At 53.8% G+C, this 18,727-nt stretch overlaps 7 protein-coding genes across 7 annotated transcripts; 4 read left to right on the forward strand and 3 right to left on the reverse strand.

Moving 5' to 3' along the window:
* Positions 1–443: 443 nt before the first annotated feature.
* SPSK_08421 (uncharacterized protein) lies at positions 444–3,632 on the forward strand (the record flags this gene model as incomplete). Its single annotated transcript, XM_016735019.1, has 3 exons — positions 444–839; positions 901–1,584; positions 1,647–3,632. The coding sequence occupies 3 exons, from the start codon at positions 444–446 to the stop codon at positions 3,630–3,632; spliced, it is 3,066 nt and encodes a 1,021-aa protein (XP_016587722.1).
* Positions 3,633–4,875: 1,243 nt separating this feature from the next.
* Positions 4,876–5,262, forward strand: SPSK_10035 (uncharacterized protein; the record flags this gene model as incomplete). The annotated part of the gene is made up of 1 exon (XM_016736597.1): positions 4,876–5,262. The coding sequence occupies one exon, from the start codon at positions 4,876–4,878 to the stop codon at positions 5,260–5,262; it is 387 nt and encodes a 128-aa protein (XP_016587723.1).
* Positions 5,263–9,400: 4,138 nt separating this feature from the next.
* SPSK_09668 (malate dehydrogenase) lies at positions 9,401–10,281 on the forward strand (the record flags this gene model as incomplete). Its single annotated transcript, XM_016736240.1, has 2 exons — positions 9,401–9,509; positions 9,599–10,281. 2 exons carry the CDS (start codon positions 9,401–9,403, stop codon positions 10,279–10,281), a joined length of 792 nt encoding a protein of 263 aa, XP_016587724.1.
* A 2,336-nt stretch (positions 10,282–12,617) lies between these two features.
* On the reverse strand, positions 12,618–13,167 carry SPSK_09898 (uncharacterized protein; the record flags this gene model as incomplete). Its single annotated transcript, XM_016736465.1, has 2 exons — positions 12,618–12,948; positions 12,971–13,167. 2 exons carry the CDS (start codon positions 13,165–13,167, stop codon positions 12,618–12,620), a joined length of 528 nt encoding a protein of 175 aa, XP_016587725.1.
* Positions 13,168–13,959: 792 nt separating this feature from the next.
* Positions 13,960–15,346, reverse strand: SPSK_09240 (mitogen-activated protein kinase 7; the record flags this gene model as incomplete). The annotated part of the gene is made up of 3 exons (XM_016735816.1): positions 13,960–14,942; positions 14,978–15,044; positions 15,101–15,346. The coding sequence occupies 3 exons, from the start codon at positions 15,344–15,346 to the stop codon at positions 13,960–13,962; spliced, it is 1,296 nt and encodes a 431-aa protein (XP_016587726.1).
* A 582-nt stretch (positions 15,347–15,928) lies between these two features.
* Positions 15,929–16,450, forward strand: SPSK_09921 (uncharacterized protein; the record flags this gene model as incomplete). The annotated part of the gene is made up of 1 exon (XM_016736488.1): positions 15,929–16,450. One exon carries the CDS (start codon positions 15,929–15,931, stop codon positions 16,448–16,450), a length of 522 nt encoding a protein of 173 aa, XP_016587727.1.
* A 1,230-nt stretch (positions 16,451–17,680) lies between these two features.
* Positions 17,681–18,251, reverse strand: SPSK_09887 (low molecular weight phosphotyrosine protein phosphatase; the record flags this gene model as incomplete). Its single annotated transcript, XM_016736454.1, has 2 exons — positions 17,681–18,048; positions 18,113–18,251. The coding sequence occupies 2 exons, from the start codon at positions 18,249–18,251 to the stop codon at positions 17,681–17,683; spliced, it is 507 nt and encodes a 168-aa protein (XP_016587728.1).
* Positions 18,252–18,727: the final 476 nt, after the last annotated feature.

Raw genomic sequence — 18,727 nt, forward strand, 5'->3', positions numbered from 1 at the left:
CTATCAACGACACAAAGGCTACAAAGGGCCCAGTCGTGGGGCTTCACAAAATGGCCGAAAATGGCTGCTTCCGGCAAAAGGGGGGAGTGGCATCTGTTTTTTTTGTCCCACTCAACGGTCACATCGTTGCCTGCGAGGCAGTGCTGCATCAAAGGGAGACGAGACAACAACTCGGCCACGTCGCACGAGTACAGGGTAAAAGGATCAAAGGGAACCCATTGCTTCTTTGTCGGCCATCTTTACGGCGTACATAAATCGAGCCTCCCTTCCAACTTTGGATGTCTTGGAAATATCATCAGATTCTCTTTAGCATCACATTTCCATCTGACCTTTAGTACATTTGACGCCCGTCTCCCTTTCTACGTCCTTCCGCACGTCGACATGCGAGCAGACGCATCAGCATCTCGGCCTCCCTTTCCATTGTCTATCTCGACCCTCCCACCATGCCCTTCCTCTTCAGCCATGTCTGTGATCTCTTCCAGCAGGTCGCTGAGCTCCCGACGGCTCATCGAAGTCGACCTCGGTCCGTCAACCTGGTCGTCCAATCTTGGTTTGCAGAGCACAGGAAGGAGGTCGATGCGTTGATCGTCGAACGACCAACGTCCTCCGCGGCCGGCTCATCAGGTGCCGCCGCCCTCCTCTCCACCCTCCTGCCCGACCGCCGCACCGACCGCGTCTATGCCCTGCAGGCCCGCGGCCTCCAGCGCATCCTCATCCGCGCTCTTGGTCTCGGCCACTCTCGCGTCCCTGAACTCTCTCGCTGGATGCGCCCCTGCGATCATGCCACCACGGGACCCGTGGACCTTGCCGACTGCGTCGAGGCCATCCTCCAGCGGACAGTACGTCCAAACTCACCCGTCCTTCATCCGGTCTGTTGCTCGATCGTCCGCTAACCGCCAGCCCAATCCCACGCCCAATGTACCCGTCACCGTCGAGGAGATTGACGCCACTTTGCACGGCGTCGCTGCACGCTGTCGGTTCAGTGCACCGGCTGTTCGGGGACGACATACGGCGCGCCCGTCGAAGAACGACTTTATTGCGCCTCCGCCGACGCAAGATGCCCTCGCGCGGCTGTACCAGCGCCTCGACCCGTGCGGCGCCAAGTGGCTGACACGCCTGATCCTCAGAGACCTGAGGCCAGCCGTGCTCGACGGGGCGGTCGTGGCGCGCGCCTTTCACCGCGCCCTGCCGCAGGCTCTGCAAGTCTTTGCGGATCTCGAGGCGGCGGTCGCGTCCTTATCCGGTGACAATGACATTGTCCGCCCCCGTCTCGGCGTCAAGGTCGGCCGCCAGCAATGGGCCAAAGGCCGCAGCATCCAGCACTGCATCGCCATGGGCGGTCCACAACGGATGAGCTGTGAGCACAAGATGGATGGCGAATACGTGCAGGTGCATGTGAACCTCGTCAACGGACCGGACCACAAAGACTGTCTTCAACTCTTTTCGAAAAGCGGCAAGGACAGCACGTGGGACCGCGTGAACCTGCACAGTGCCATCCGCGAGTCGCTGCGCCTCGGGCAGCCAGACTGTCCAATCACCAAGGGGTGCATCCTCGAGGGTGAAATGCTGGCGTACGACGAGAAGGTGAGTCGCCTGCGGACGGCCCGTCAATGCTGATTTGAATTTGCGTTGCTAACGCGGTGTAGGCCGCCAAAATCATGGACTTTGATGCCATCCGCAAGCACGTCAACCGCAGCGGATCGCGCCTCTACTGCGACCCGCGCGGCGACACCCAGGACCACGAGCACCTGATGATTGTCTACTACGACGTCATGCTTGTTGATGACGAGTCGTTGCTGAGCACCAGCCGAGAAGACCGCTTTCGCCGTTTGGAGAAGTTGGTCACATGCCGCCCAGGCTATGCGGAGCTTGTCAAGCGCGAGATCGTCGACTTTCGCGCCCGTACGGCACCGGCCCAGCTGCGCCGCGCCTTTGCACGGTGCATCACTGCCCATCTCGAAGGGCTTGTCCTGAAGCCCTTGAAAGATCCGTACTTTGACCTCAAGGGCCCGGGGTCAGGAACTACCTCGTCCACCACCCTCGAGTGGCCGCACCTTACCTCCTACGTCATCAAACTCAAAAAGGGCTATATTGGCGGCTTCGGCGAGGTCGGCGACTTTGCTATTGTCGGTGCCCGCTACGATGCCTGCAAAGCGCGTGAGTACCCTTCCGACCTGCCAGGGCTCAAATGGACGCACTTTTTCATCGGGTGCCAGGAGACGCCCAAGGCCGGCCAGACTCGACCGCGCTTTGTCGTCACCAACGTTGTGACTCTCACGCCGGCGCAGATGGCCACCTTTTTGCGCCACTGCCGGCCGCGCGTCGTTCCCATGCCACGCAGAACCGACGGACGAAAGACACGAAACACAAGACGTGCCACGTCTACGCCCGGCGCCGATGGTGGCCACCGCGACACATGCCCTTTTGACCTCGCTCCTCTCGAGCCCGGTCTGGACGACAGCAAAGGCGGCCCTACCGACCTCTTTGCCGACCCGCCCGTCGTCGACATTCGCTGCTTTTCCTTTCACCGCCCGGGCTACGGCCGCTTCTGGAGCCCGCGGTTTCCCAGTGTCGTCAAGTTCCACTTTGACCGCACGTGGGCCGACACGCTACCGTTTGACGACCTACAAACCATGGCCGTCGAAGCCGAGGCGCGCACAGCTGTGTACGACGACGACTTTTTTGATGGGCCGGACAGTGGCGGCGGCAGCGGCGGGCCTGGTCCTGACGCGTACGATGCCTCCCAGCACGCCCATTGGGTCGCGCAGCTGAAGCGTGCCGATAAGGGCGGCATCGCCATGGATGCCGAAACGAGCCAGTCGCAGTCGCAGTCGCAGTCGCCTTCGCAATCGACGACCCGCAGCCAGTCGTCATCAGGATCGACACAACGGACCCAGTCAGCCACGAGCCAGCCGCCGCTGTCGGCTGGTCTTGGGCTGCCTCTGATTGACATTTTGGAAGAAGCAGAGGCAGAGGACGAGGACAAGGGCCTCTGCAAACAAAGCCAGTTGTCCATTGTCACAGTCAAAACATACGACGAAAGATACGATAAGTATGAGAAGGCGAAGCTGGCGAAGGCGAAGCTGGCGAAACCGAACCTCGTCGTGTCCGTCATTGACCTGACGGGCGACACCCAGGAGACGGAGGTGGCAGAGGAGACAGAAAGGGTCGTAGCTTCGGTTGAGGAAAGTACGGTCAAAGGAAGTACTGTCGAAGAAGACGCTGCTGTTGGCAAAAGAGAGATCTTGCCTGGCGAACCCTCGCCGCCAAGGACACCCAAGCGGAGAGCAACATCGCTTCCCCTCATGGGAACGTCGCCCATGACGCCCAAAACTCCGCCGCGCGTTTCCAACTCCCCACTGCCGCCCGCCTCGTGCTCGCCCATTGACTTTGTCTCCAGTCTGACCGCGCCGTCGACGGCCGACGGCAGCCAAGCGTCTGGCAGCGATGAGAGCCAAAGCAGTTTGGACGGTTTGGGCAGTCAGGACAGTTTGGAGAAGAACGCGCACAGGACGAAAAGTCTCCCTGGCGACACGCCCAGCCGGAAACGATTGCGAGCCTGGGACGCCGCCAGCCTCGACCTCTGCCCCGTTTCGCCGCCGCAGCTCAAGCGGGCGCGGAGTGGGCTGTGACGATCCACAAGTGCGTCGTTCGAGGGAGCATGTCTGTTGTGTGTCGTACTGTCGACCACGCGATGGACATTGGATGAAACAGAGAAACAAATAGCATCAATGCGTTTTGTTTTAGGATCGACATAGTTCTGTTTGTTGCACGGAATACGAACCAGGACTAGATGCCTGCCCCCTTATTCGCGCTTAATGTTGGGCGAAAAAGGGGAAGTCGTCGTCCCAACTTCTTGGTTACCATTTCCGGGGTGTTTGTGTTTCAGAATGTCGTGTGGGAAAAAACAGGCGATTTCAACCGGGCCGTGCACAAGGAGAGTGCACAAACGAGAGAGAGACAGAGGGCGACAAAAAAAAATATACCCATACCTGCAAATGAAAAAGTAGTTGGCGTTGTTGATTAATTGATCCCCCTTCAAACACGACGCTTGGCCTGATCTGGCGATGCGTTCGTTGGTGATCTTTGCGTAGCCGTTACAATCGAAGGAAGACGTCGTACGCATCAGGGGAACCGATGGTGCATCAGTGCCAAAACATATCGGAGCATGCGGAGGAAAAGCAAATCTCGACCCCCCTTTCTTTTGTCCGATGTAGCTCTCGGATTGTAGCTCTCGGATTGTAGCTCTCGGATAATAGTCAAGACGTGAGGGGAATCTGACCTGACACCTCAACGTCCACTGCAGGATCAAACGGTCGTGATGCGCTCGGCGTAACGGCTAAGATGTCGGCAGCAAACTTGCAGGCTGCAACGCTCAATTTCGGCCAAGGGCACCGCAATCCTCGTGTCCAGTGTTGGATCGCGTCTATCGTAAAGTCAACAGTGCTCCTACAGGAGGATTCTTGTGTGCCATTCTCAGTGTCTTTCTGTCTTTAGCCTGCTGCACAAAGCAGAAGGCCCCCAGCCCCTTCCTCCCAGCGCTCCTAAATCCCAAAATGCAACGACGAGCTAACAATATTTGAAGACGTAATTCGTAGCAGACAGGTAAGCCCTAGCGAGGTCGCCAAACCAAGCCCGAGACCTTTGCCCACGGGGACAATGGAAGAGACGACATTTGAACCGAGGACGAAGGATGAAGGGTGACAGATGTGGCGAGACATTATGTCCAAGCCATGAGGATGCAGAATGCAGGATGCAGAATGTAGGCGCAGGCACGACGCACTACTTCGTAGACGCAATGCGATCGTAGAGAGGATCTGTGGGATCAACAGCACCGACTCATCGGATTTCTGAAGTATGGGGTCATCTAGGAAAATGTGTGTGGCCCCCTTTACGCCGTCTGGCCGTATTACGTTGGATGTCGCTTGTTTGGGCTTTCTGCTTCAGGCAATGATGCGCTGGATTGGCTGGCAGGCCCAGGCCGCAGGGCTCCTGTGCGGCTGTGAAGCGCTCTCAGGCGCTGTTCCTCACACAAACCTTCTCGCCTCCCAATCCCATGGATCGGAATTGTCGGGCAGAGGCAGCACCAGTCTCTGCTGCTCCCTTCCTGTTCAGTTCAGGATCGACAGAGGGAGGGCCAAGACCATCTTCTCGTCAGGTCGGTCACGGATTCTCGGAGTCTTCCGTGAGCTGCGCATTTGGAATAAGATGTCCTTCTGTCATAAGAAAATCGACAAGGCACCTACGACGATCCACGCATGACAGGCAACGCTTCCGGAAATGTGCGCAAAGCCTTGCGGAGTACGCTGTACATTGCCTTCAAGACGAGAAAACAGAAAGAGGAGACAACAGAAGCTTCGGCCTAGAGTACCCTGCACTCTTCTCTCCAAGGGGACCGTTTTTGAGAATAAACGTTGTGGATAGACGAGGAGTTTGTTTCGAAGATCAAACATCAAACAACGGCGTGGACCGTGTAGTGAAGGTGGCCCCTGGTCCGAGCTCCGAGATGCTTCACTGCTACCCAATGCAAATATACTCTATTGAATGCCTGGAGACATGACCTGTGCTCTCCGTCTGTTGTTGTTGTTGTTGCTTTCTTTGGCTGTCTATGGCTGTGCATTGTTCAGCCTGGGCCTCGTCTGCCCGAGGTAAAATAGAGTTGGATCACGAAAACAGTCGGAACGAAACGAAGGATGATATGTGCTAGAAAAAGAGCATCGTCTGAAGGGTCGCTGCTTTGAAATAAAATTGTCTGCAGTACAATTGTTGTATTGCTAATCCAAAGCGACATCACTACACGACGTACGACGTACAAGTACCGAGTATTGCTCAATACAGTGTACTTCGTACGTCGCACCTTTCAAAGAAAACGCGCAACGTCGATGATATTGACTCTCGTATTGACTGCAACCAAAGGAAGACATCTGGTTCTCGCCAGAAATCAATATTGTGACATCTCATTTTGAGCTGCATGAGCACCCCTGTAGAGTCCCCTTTGCACCTTCTCTCTCGCGCAATGTGACCCACACCAAAGCCCCTGCTTGTTTTATTTTTGGGAAGGAAGAGAAAGAAGGAAAGAACCCGATGCAGTTCAAAGCTAACAAAGACCATACTCATGACCTGAGAGAGTCGCTCTTGCCCTCCATGCGCGGCCGCGGAACGTTGCCTGGGTGTCCACCGGCCGGTGGCGCATCAGAGATTGCACCAGACCGCAATTCAAAAGAAGAAAAATAAGTCAATAACAGCCTTTATTATTGTTAGGGATTCTGGTTCGTTCGGGGGCACAACCGATGCGATGTATTTCTTTTTCGGTCTCCCAAATGTAAAAGACGCAACACCGTATTGGCTGAGACATTATTGACAAAAATGGAAAGAGCGAACAGCGTCCCAAAGACAGAAGGAGCATTCGACGCAAATCGTCCTTACCTCAATCATTTCTTAGTGGCAAACCCCCTTTTGTAAGATGCTTCGTATTTACTTTTCTTTTTCCAATTCATCGGTCCTACTACTGTTCGCCAGCTTGTCTCTTCTGACCTCCGTTTCCTGTCGGCCCCCAATTCAGCGCCATGGCCCGTCCCCATAGAGACATACGCCCATGCGCACGGAACGCTGCTACCGTTCAGCAGCCACCCAAGGTTTCCGTAATGAGATGGCGCCCCCCCTTTCGGTGGTGTCTCTGTGTTTCTTTTGTTTTTCTGTGCTCTTTGCGGCGTATCTCCCGTGTCGACCTCCGTTTTGGCCGCCCTCAATGCGTGCATCGTTCATCGACGGCGTACGGTCGAAAGTCACAAGCAAGAGGCGGCAACAGAGTGGCCAATCCGGCAAATGCGGCGGAACGCTGGTGTACTCAGCTACGGCATTGACGTTCACATTCGGGAAAACAGACCACTGGAAACGACCAGATACATTTGTGCCTTTTCGCCGTTTGGGCCAGTCCTGGCTGGAGCGTTATCACTGCTCAACAACGTAACAAGCTGCCCACCGTCCGGCAGAACAAAGAACTGGTGACCAACAGCACGGCACAGTTTCAAAAGACCATATCGCGCTTGTTCAGGCATCCGACAAAGTTCGACCTGTTGGTGCTGGGTGCAACAAGTCCTGTCCATCTGGCGCTCGTTGGTCGACAATGGCTCATGGGCCGCCTTGCATGCGAGTACATGCAAGGACTGCACCAGGTGCATAACATAGACTGCATTCGTCTCGTGGAGTCGTTTGTCCTGCCCAAGTCAACATTGGACCATAAACGCCTCCTGTGCATGGTTTTTACTCGTCACCATCATTGAGCATCTGCATAGACACCTGCGTGCTTCCTGATGGGAAATACGGTCCGCCAGCAATATAAAAAAAAAAAAAAAAAAAAAAACCAAATATGGTCTACGCACGGGACATCCGCTGTTCAGTCGGGAACATCTTTGGCAATCCGAAAAACAAGACACTGCACAACGCAGTTGCACAGCTGATAGTCTTCTCTGACATTCTCGATATGGGGGCCCACCACCGTCCTTCGTCCACGGTCCATAGTCCACGCACAAGTGCGACGTACCCCGTTCTGCATACCACGTTTCTGTGAGGTTGTAAGCAACGAGAGGTACGACAGTACTACAAAGTACGACGTACTTTGTACTTTGTACTAACACCTCGCCATCTGTGGCAAAGGACCCTGGCTCGCCTTGGCCATCCCGCTCACTCCCCCTTGCAGCCCTTTCTGCAGCTAAACACATCCCCTGTCGTTTTAGACGCAGCCATCGTTTTTGTCCCGTCTTCAAGGCAAAACGGTAATCTTGCCGCACCCGCGCCCTCCATCTCTTTTCTGAACCCCCTTGGCGTTGTTTTTATTTTTGCGTTTGCCTCGATTTTTATTAGTGCTGTTTTCAGAGGCATGTCTCGTGCTTTGCTAACGCGTCTCTGCAACCCTCTAATGCACGATAGTCGACTCAAATGCTTACGATGGGTGGCGTTCCCCCACTCCTTGGAACAAACGATCTGCAAGCCATCAATTGGACGAGTTCCCGAGCACAAGCTGAGAGACTCGCCAGGGACATCAGAAGAACGAAAATGCCAGAAGAGTCGCAAAGCTATCCAGGTGAAAACCTCTCTTGCCAACGGAGTGCTCCAACGCACCATCAATGGAAACGTCTTGCTTGGCCATTGCAAGGCTTGTCTCGGCATCCTGGCGACCTGCCGCTTCGAAGTTCGTTCTGCTTCTGTAGACGGCAAGTTGAACCGCGGGGTTGTATTATCGGGGGTCTCGCTCTCGTGCGTCCTCGTTCTCCATACGACGTACTAACAAGTCTGTAAAATCGTGGAGAGCACAACGACACAGACCGTCAGCACACAGCGTTCCCATGCAACAAACAGACGCAGAGGCATAAGGCCCAAACTAGCACCGAGCATGGACACGAAAGAGGACGATAGCCTCGCGAAAATAGCAACTGGCAAAAGGCACGGCGCAAGGATGGGTCAGTGCAACCTCTGAGCCCTGGCCGGCCCACGATCTTGTATCCTTCCATGCCACCGCAAAATCATTCGAGCTCCACCCAACCACCTTACTCTTCTCTTCAACCCTGTCCGAGTGCCCGGGCCACAGCTCGTGAGTTCCTTTTTGTTCAGTTTGTCCGTTGCTCTGATCGCCGCTTTGGGCGACATGTTGGCTGCCGTCAGGCCCCGACTTCTCTCTCGTTACCTTTCCTGTTGGTCGTCCCTTTCTACGGCTTGACTTTCGTCCTTCGGTTTCGTCTACTTGCTTCCTTTCTTGTTAACCATGTCTCCTCTTCGCCCTGTTGCTGACACCTTTCAAACACTTCTTTCCAACTCCTGACTCTTGGATTCGAACTCTCCTTCTTTTCCTCTTTCAACCTCCTTGCTCGCAATCCTTTTTCCATTTCCTCCTCAGTCGTCAGTCTGAAAACAATATAAATCGACGGGGTCAACCTCCCCAAGACATCTTCTCGGTTTTGCCTTTGTCTGACAGGTCTTAACCCAAATTCCAGAGACTCTTGTACTTCTCTTCTCGTTTCTTTTTCACCAATCCAAAAATACACTATTTTCCCACTTCTCTGGATCCTGCCGGCCTGGCCATCCTCCAACACTGCCTATTCTATCATATTTTTGTGGGGTTACCCAAGAAAAACGCTCTGGAAGCCTTCGTTGCCAATAGCCCACTTTCCCCAGCTGTCCTCCCGTTTCTTACACCAAAACACGGTCTCCGACCCGGCCGGCGCTTAACTTTTATATTGCATTCATTTTCCCTGACGCTGTTGAAGCACCGCTCGTTTTGCATCTGCGAGGCTTTCTCCGAGGAACGAGTCAGCCTCTTCTTTTCGATACTTTTATATATTATTGTTCTCACCCGCCCTTTTGGCTCTTTTTGTATTCTCCATCGCCAACGCAATCATTCACAATGGCTGCACGATCGTTGACTCTCCTCGCCAGCTTGCTTGCTGTCGTCTCGGCCGCACCACCACCACCGTGCAAGGCGCCTACCTACGCTCTCCCCTTGACCGGTACTGGTATGTTATTTCACTTTTTTGAACCTTTTTGAAAATGAATGAAATTGTCCCCAAAGCCCAGCTCGATGCAACCAAGCTAACACTCCCAGGTACCGAACTCCCTCCTGTTAGCCCTGGCTTGGCTCTTTTGAAAATCGCCGTTGGCCACGGCATCCAGAATTACACCTGCGCTTCCAACAGTGCGGCAACCGTCGCCACCGGTGCCCTGGCTACACTCTACGATGTCACCAACCTGTACCCCGGCACCGCAAAGACTGGTCTTCATCCTGATGCCTTCAACGCCATCTCCAACGCCGTCCTCTGGGGCCAGAATCTTCCCCTGAACCTGCAGAACGCCGCGGCCGCCAGCCCGGGCACCCCTTCAATCCCCAACGTTCTCGGCGAAGCTGACTACGGCGCCGTCATCGCCGACCCCTTCTTGGCCGCCGCTGCCCTCCCGCTGCCTGGTGTCCTGCCCAAATCTGTTCCGTTCCTGGGCCATCACTACTTTGACTCCAACGGTGTACCCATCTTCAACCTGGTCGCCGCCAACCTCTACGGCAGCATGAACAAGACTGGCAACGTCAAGGCGCCCTCGACTGCTGGCACCGGCATCTTGTCCACGGGCGCCGTCGACTGGCTCCAGCTGTCTGCCAGTTCCAACGCAGCCTCCAACAGCATCAAGCAGGTGTACCGCGTCATCACTGTCGGTGGTGCCTCGCACACCTGCGACATTCTCAACGCTGCTGGTGGCAGTGTCCCCTACACTGCTTTCTACTGGTTCTTCGGTTAAGCAAGACGAACATGGACAAACATTAAAATGACCAACCTCGCAAAACCCGCGCGCAACCTCAACGGCCGACAACACATACACTGTACCAACATTTGATAATATCTTTTCTAAACTCATTTCATTTCACTTCTACATATGTTTCGCTTCTTTACGGCTGGTTTTTGGATATACCCTGCCTCTTTTTTGCCATTTCTTTTTTCGTCTTTCAACACAACAGGCACTGGACTGTACAGTAGGACAACGCGCTCATTTGTCTAGGGACGGGCAAGGCGAGACAAGGCTACATTTTTCACTTTGGTATTCACAACTTCTATTATCATTCAAATTCTATTCCTATGTCCGGGACAAAACAAAAATCAAACAAGCCTCTTGTTGTAGCGTCTAGCGAAGGACAGGCCTTCGAGTATGGCTACAAAAACCAAATAAAACTACATTAAAATCAAAAAGCAATATAGCATTACAATGTTTTCGTGAGCGTATTCGGGTGGACAAAATGGCCACTACCAGGCAGGCCTCACCGCTCAAATGCGAATTGAGGTTCATCCACTCATTTTCTTTCATGATGCTGTTATGCGCCGTGCGGCTTGGGCGTAAAATTACATTTTTTATGCAAGACGAAAACAGCCAACCCAGACAGCTACAGTCCACACGATTCCCAACCAAACACTGTTGTACATTAATAGGAACGCAGGGCGGCCCGTCGCGACAGACCCAGAAGAACCCTTCATACCGACTTTCATACTTCTTGCCCTCGAACCGCCCATGCCCTTGTCTTGTGCTCCCACTCACGTTTCTTTCAGGGTCCAATATTTCTTGGTATTTTTAGGTATATGGCTGGAGTCGTCCTCGTCGTGTTGTGGGATCTCGCCGCCCCCAGCCTCGACAACGAACTACTAGCAACCCCCAGCGGCTAATGATTGGCCGACAGCGGCACACAGCCCAGACAACGGAGCGACACAAAACACACATAAAGGAAATGCGATGCACAAAATGTGGCGCGTGGCCCTCCAGCAAAAAACGTATACGGCGTATGAACAGGGTGAGGCAGCATATTATTAGACGGGGTGTCCCAGAGAGACGCTTTGGTGGATTTTGGCAGACTCATTTTGTACGACGTAAGTCTGTAAATTGCACCGATACTTGACCTACGATCCCTCTTATAAGCTCCAAGGTGGCCGGTAAACAGTACGAAAGAATCGGATTTCATGACATTAGTCAACTCCCCATGGTGTAAGTTGTGATTGCGTTCGACTGTAATGGCTACGTTGGCATCGAAACGTCGCCAACTCGACTTCAGCTCGGGAAAAACCTGAGTAGTGTTTTTGATGTTGTCAGTAGGGTCTGGATGACGCAGCCAATCACGCTTCACATGATTGCTTTGTCAAACCCTTGCAATGTCTAGAATTGGTAAACGGTTATCACTAAACAGAAAAGGTGCAGATTCTCCCGTGAAACTGTTTAAACACGTTGTTTAATTGTTTTTTTTAGAAAAAAAATATAAAATAAAATAATAAATATAGTTACGGAAAAGTGAAATAAATTTATGTATTATAGACCTCTTATTTATGATCTTTTTATTATTATTTATTAATTCAAACATATCTCAAAAAAAAAAGTGTGAAGCGTTCAAATCAAATACCAGCCAAAATGGACCCTGCAGACGACATGTCTTGTGGAAAGACAAATAATAGTTCGGAACAACGATGCGGTAGACAGACGTCCACATGCCACCGCTTCGCGAACAGGAATTCGGTTCATGAAGCGATTTGTGTAAAATGAAACTGTAGATTTATAAAATCAATGTGCACAGAAAATAGGTACATTAAAACAAGATGAAAAACCCAAAGTAGAAATCCAATAGGAGGGGTCCTGTCCTCCCCTCCCTCTCTTCCTCTTTCCTCCCCTCCTTTTAATAAAAATACCATCGTCAAGTCTGACAGAAGACGCCATGCTCCCAGTCTCAACCTGTCCTACCCAGTCGATTTGTCGCCCTCGATATCATCCTCGAGAACCCAAAGGTCTCCGTTTCAGAAGACACCCGTCATCCTCTCGACCTCAAGCGGTACCACAAATCGAATGAAGAAAGAAAAAAAAATGAGACGTGAAAAACTGGCGATCCGCTCTCTGGCTCTCCGGCGTGTAACTTTTTCGTCACCACGATAGACAAGCCTCGTCCCCCTGGATATCTTAAAATGTGTTGGTCGTTGTTGTGGAGTCGTTTGCAGTCGTACATGCCGTTGTTACAAATAAGTTTGGCCGGCTGTTTTGGGATATATGGTCGTGTTTCCACGCCGATACATGTAGAAATCGGTGTTGATGATAAGAGGGTGTTTTTGTCACTTTGAAAGTGCCGTCCGCGAATACAACAGCTCAACCAGCCGCGCCCGTCGACACAGGTCAACCGAGCTCCGGTCGGTCCAGTCCAGTCGTCCCCATTCGGTCATTTCCACTCGTCCTTTTCCATTCGTCATCGATTCATCGTTTTCATCTACTGTCAGAGCCGGTCCCCAAAAGTTGTCGTCGGGCCCGGATTGCTTTACGCGGCGGCGGGGTTGGCGTTCATCTGTGGACGTTAGCATGCTGTGCGATGCGATGAGGGTGGACGACGGTGGTCGACGGCGGTCGTCGGGCGATGGACAGTATCGTTTGCCGCGTGCCCGCCATCGCCTGCTTCGCCCCAGGTTCTCACGGCTCCTGCGCCGCCTTGCGAAAACTCACCTTGCGCTTGCCACCCGGCGTCGTCGTCACGTTGACGAAGCGGCGCGTGTACTGCTCGCGCTTGTGGGCGCGGCCCTTGGGCGTCTTCTTGGACTCCTGCGGCTCGACCTTGGGGGTCTGCGACTTGACCTTGCCGGCACGTGCCAGACTGCCGTGAACCTTGCCCATGATTGCGGTGTGTGGTGTTGTGTTGTGGTTGTTTGTGTAGGTTTGTGATGAAAGAGTTGCAGCTACTTTGTTTGGTTGTTTGAATGGCTGATGACTTTGGTGAACGTGCGGTCGTTGATGCAGATGATCAAGGAGAGTTCTCATTTTTAATCAAGGCGGGCGAAAAGACGGCGAAGTAGGCTGGAAAAACGACGAGGGGATGGTCACGTGTTCGCCACATTTGGGTAAGGCTCCTGGGCTCTTGGCTTTTTGTGGGGCAATTCTCAGCATGAGCTCGCCGTATGACTCTACATTTTGCCACTGAATAGCGGTCTGTAAGGGGGCACAAGGGCCTCTAAGGCGCCGTGTTCCTCAAATTTCAGGTACTGAGCTCAAGACTGAGTGCCCGGCGTTAACGGTGAAGTCCGGTATCGCCAAAGCGAAACATTCGTGAACTTGCTTCGTTGCGTAATTATATATTGCATTCTGAACAACAGCCACACGCTTCTTCTCATTTTTTGTGTTCGCGTAGGAAAGAAAAGGAGGGTAACAGCTAAGTATAGTAAACGAATCCAATATGTCGTGAATTTCCAAAAGCAAATAGTCGCAGGTAAGACAGAAAACAGCAATGTAATAAAACGCAGTCATATCAATCAATATACCAAAAAGGAGTGTCTGTATCCCGCAAAGCAATCACCATCTTTGGTGGGTTTCGTAGAAATATCTCCCGTAACCTGCTCCCCCATTTTCGTATTCATGTACCGTCATCCCGGCTAGGCTCGCACGGAAGAGGGGGTTGGACGGGTGCTGGAACTACCGACGCGCGTCGAGACCTCCCGCCAGCTCCTGCTCCAGACCCGCCGGGTGTGTCACGTACTCCTGGGGACGCGGATCCTCGGCAGTCCACTGCCCGCCACCCGACGGCATGGGCACCTGGCTGGTCTGCTGCTGGGCGGCAGCCTGGGCAGCGGCGTGGCCCGCGGTGCCGGGCACGGTGCGCACGAGCTGGCGGAAGCGGTAGACCTCGTCGAGGATCATGCGGCGCATGTCGTCGACCTCCTCGACGACCTCAAAGTCAAAGTTGAAGGTGGTGGGGCAGTCGGGCTCGTCGCTGGCGTCGTGCCAGATCTGAAGGTAGTGGTGCTCCAGGGCCTCCTCGACGGAAATGCGGCTGCTGGGGTCGAACGCGAGCATGCGGTCGAGCAGATCGAGGGCGTCCGGGTTGGCGTTGGGGAACAGGATGGGGAAGGGTCGCTTGGGCATGAAGGGCAAGTTGCGAACGTACTCCTGGGCGCGGGAGGAGCCGATGCGGGAGAGGGTGACCTCGTTGGGCGTGCCGAGGATCTGGAGGATCTGGTTGAGCTGGTCGACGTAGTCGCGGCCCTTGAAGAAGGGGCGGGAGCCCAGCAGCTCGGCCAGAATACAGCCGACGGACCAGACGTCAATGGCCTTTGTGTAGCTCTGGAAGCTGAGCATGATTTCCGGGGCGCGGTACCAGCGGGTGGCGACGTACTCGGTCATGTAACCGGCGTTCTCCTCCGGATCGACGGAAAAGCCGCGCGCAAGACCGAAATCGCAAATCTTGAGCTCGCAGTCGGCGTTGACGAGCAGGTTGCCGGGCTTGAGGTCGCGGTGCAGGACATTGGCAGAGTGGATGTATTTCAGGCCGCACAGGATCTGGTAGATGAAAGACTGGAAATGGGCGTCGGTGAGAGGTTGGCCGGAGCGGATAATGGCCGCCAGGTCGCACTCCATGAGTTCTGTGCTTGTTAGCACGAGCACGAGCACGCGCGTCGCTGGTGTGAGGGGCCCAGGGGAGAGCTGTACATACCCTCGTAGAGATAGGTCTCATTGAAGTTGTTTGGCCGCGGAATGTCCATGTCGTATAGACAGGTGATCTGTCGTCTGGTCAGTACGGTAGCTGTCGTCTTGCGAGGGGCGGGCATTGACGTACGTTGCGGTGGCCGCGGAAGTGCTGCAGCAGCTTGATCTCGCGCAGCGCGCGCTTCGCGAGAATCTTCTTGCTAAAGACATTGGTGACCTTCTTGATGGCCACGCCTTCGTTCGTCTGGTTGTTGACGGCGGCGCACACAATACCGTACGCGCCCTGGCCAAGCTCCTTGGTCACGGTATAGCGCTCGTCGACGATGAAGTCTTGGTTGAAGACCTTGAAGACCTTGCGGCCCTGCAGATCGGCCATCTTGCTGTGGGAGAGAGATGTGGGACGTGCGGAGGAGGGGCAGGAAAAGATGGCGAGGAAACGGGACAAGCAGCCCAGGATCTGGTAAGGTTGGAATGGAAGGACGTGGGCGTCGAGAACAACGGCCGAGAATGTCAAAATATAAATCGAGGACAGCTCCAGGTGAAACAGTCGAGTCAATCTGAAATGATCTCGGACGGACGAGAGCGTTGACCAGCTCTTGTTTTGTTTTGGGGGCTCTTTTGGTGGGGTGGAGCGAGGCGCAAGGAAGAGGAGCTGACGGTTTTGGCGGGGCTGAAACGAGCCTACGGTGGTGCGAATGAGGGGAGACGTGAGATTTGAGACTGGAGTGACGGATAACTGGCCAGACGGAGGGTAAAATGAAGCAATGAAAGGGGCAGAGAACGAGAATGATTCTGAAGGTTTATGCCATAGAAAAAAATATGTATTTGTGGTGGGAAGTCGTCGCAAGAGAAGGCGCGTTGTTAGTCAACTGTTTGTCGAATGGAAGGCGCCAAATGGAGAAGGCAAGAAGGTACTTCAAAATGAGGCAGAACGGGCGGCAGCAAGTAGAAAATGTAAATGGAAGGACAGGAAGGGGCAGGTACAAGACAAATCCCGAGAGACGAAAAGGGAAAGGGCAAAGAGGGAAAGAGGGAAGGCGAGAATGGGCGACGGGAGCTTATTTGGAGGGGTGACGGGCAGAAGGCAACAGCGGAACACAACAGAGCAACTGGGAAAGTGCAACTCGAGTGGCGGGTGGTTGCTGCAGTATTTATGACTTTGAGGCCGTTCTTTCCTGAGTTGCTTGACGCTTTTTTCCTGTTGATTTTCATCACCTTCTTTCCTATTTTGTCACGTCAACTGGGAATTGGGACGCATCGAGCACTTGACCATGCCGACGTTGTCTTGACAGAAGCTAGTCGCTTTGCGCGGGGCATCCACTTCGACGTGCTAGGTTGTCAACAAGGCGCGGAACTAACAGGGCCAACTGCGGGCGTGCTGGGCGCCAATTCGTCGGCCACGAAAGGGATGGACAGGGGCAACGCTAGCTCGATTTTGCGGGCGGCAAACTCAGGGACCGAGACAAAAGAGAACGACTAAAGAACAAAGAAATATGAAGGTTGACAAGATTCTGAAAACAGCTCGCAACGGCGGCCTTACCCGGTTGCATACTTCGAAATCTTCTGGCACTTCCAAAGACGGCGCCAAAAGACACGTCGACCGCTCGGCCGCTCGATCGTTGCGAGGGACAATGAGGAACCTAGGAACCGAATACCAGGTCGACGCGCGACCCCCAGCCATGTCATGGTCACCATAGCCGCCCGCGACGTTCCCTTCACCTCGATTAATCTTGGCTGATGAGCCAAGGACATGAGCGGCAATCCTTCCACTCTGTTTCCGTGATATCCAGTGAAGGAAGGTGAAGGCATGGATTCAACGTGGCGCAGATACTTGGAGGATCATCAGCACCTGCCACTCGCCACTCACACCGGCACCGGTATCTTTCACGACGCCAAAGTACCAATCTGCTATTCTCCTCAAGCTCTCCCAAGCCTGACGTCTTGCCTGCCTAGACGCAGTTAAGCGCGCCGATGCACGTAGCATCCACGATACCATGTACGAAAGAGGGTGTTTATGGCCGCTCCTGCAGGCCCCCTCTGCGCGGCAAACATGTCCACTGCAGAAGCGAAGAGCGAGTAGCAACGGGGGCGCAGCCCGTCAAATCCCAAGCGTATGGCTCTCGGGAACAGCCATCGTCTTTGGCGTGGTGGTATTTCTTTCGAGGCCCGTTCTGGGGCGGCCTTTATGGTGGCCTTTGCCCGCAGTAAGGTAACAAGCGAGCGGCGTTTATGAGGCGCATGAAGGGAAAAGGATCGAGCGCGTAGGATCGGTAACGTACTCTGCTTGCCATATCCTACGAGCAGTGGCGTGGCACATATTTTTCTTTTGCCCCACGGCTCGACGATGCATTCGTAGAGAGAATGCAGACTAGACGCCGACTAGAACGGCCTGTGCCTACTACGCACATCGTAGTCCAAGCATGTGACGTATGCAGGGGAAGGGGTACGGCACGTTGTTTCGCCTTCTTCCCGGAAATTATGTGCCGCACGAAGAGGATCTCCGCTGTTCTCTTCACCACACGAGACTAACGGCTTCTCTATATTCTACCACCTCGTTGACCCTGACCCAATTCTGTACAGTGGAAAGGAGCGTTGGTGGACGTGACGCAGCCAAAGCATGGTATATTAAAAAGGACTAAGAAACAATGGGCTATCACGTCGACAAAGAAAAGACCGTCGCAAAACCAGAAATCACAACCGCAATGTCGCCTCATGGCGGTGTAATCTCGGGAAAGGCCGCCTTCAGAAAGTTCTTGCTGAACCGCGTCGCCTGCTCGTATGCCTTGCTGAAGCCGTCGCGGCCGCCATAGTAGGGGTCGGAAATCACTTCGCGGCCGTCGCCGTCGGGCGTTGCGTACGCCCCAAACAGCATGACCTGCGCCCTGGTCTTGTCGGGGTGCTTCTGCTGGAGACGCTGGATGTCGCTCAGGTTCTGCTTGTCCATGGCAAAGATGTAGTCGAAGCGGTCGAGGTCGGCGGCCTGGAGCATGCGCGCGCGGTGGGAGTAGTCCGTGATGCCGTGGGCGGCGAGCGTGGCCATGGTGCGGTCGTCGGGGTCGTCACCGGTATGGTAGGAGACTGTGTATCGGTGTTAGAAGACAGGCAAGAGAGGGGATGGCAGCTTTCGTGTGGACAGACGCACTCGTGCCGCACGAGTCCACTTTGGAGACACAGGCGTTGTAGGGCTCCTTCTTGGCCATGGCCTGGAAGACGCCCTCGGCCATGGTGGAGCGGCAAATGTTGCCCATGCAGCAAAAGAGGACAGCTATTTGGTCGGGCATGGTGGCGATTGGGGAGGGAAGGCGGAAGAACGAGTAAAGAAAAGACGAAGCAAGGGACTCGTTTGACGTGGTTGTAGAGCTACCCCACGATAGTGCTACATTGGGTGGGGCGAACCGCGTGGCTGATAAGATAAGGCTTTTGGTGAGCAGGACTTGCACGGAGGCCTACCGTAATAGCGTTTGTTTATTTCTTTATTTTGGTAGAGAAACTGGAACGAAAAATAAGTACAGGAGATAATTGTCAGGGTTATACTGTATCTGGTACGTTTACTTCGCCGCTGCAACTGTCTTGGTAGGCTCTGGTCAAAGAAGATTAATAAGAACTGAGAAAATCAACCGTGGAGGTATTTTCACAGTCAATTACACGAGTCCAGTATAATTTAAGAAAGAGTCATACTGATGGACTTTCTTTTCTTTTCTTTTTGTATGTTTGGCAGTTGCTCCTGTCTGTATGGAGCTTAGCCATATGTACAGAG

This window comes from Sporothrix schenckii (genome assembly GCF_000961545.1).
Source record: "Sporothrix schenckii 1099-18 chromosome Unknown Cont44, whole genome shotgun sequence".
NCBI lineage: Eukaryota > Fungi > Ascomycota > Sordariomycetes > Ophiostomatales > Ophiostomataceae > Sporothrix > Sporothrix schenckii.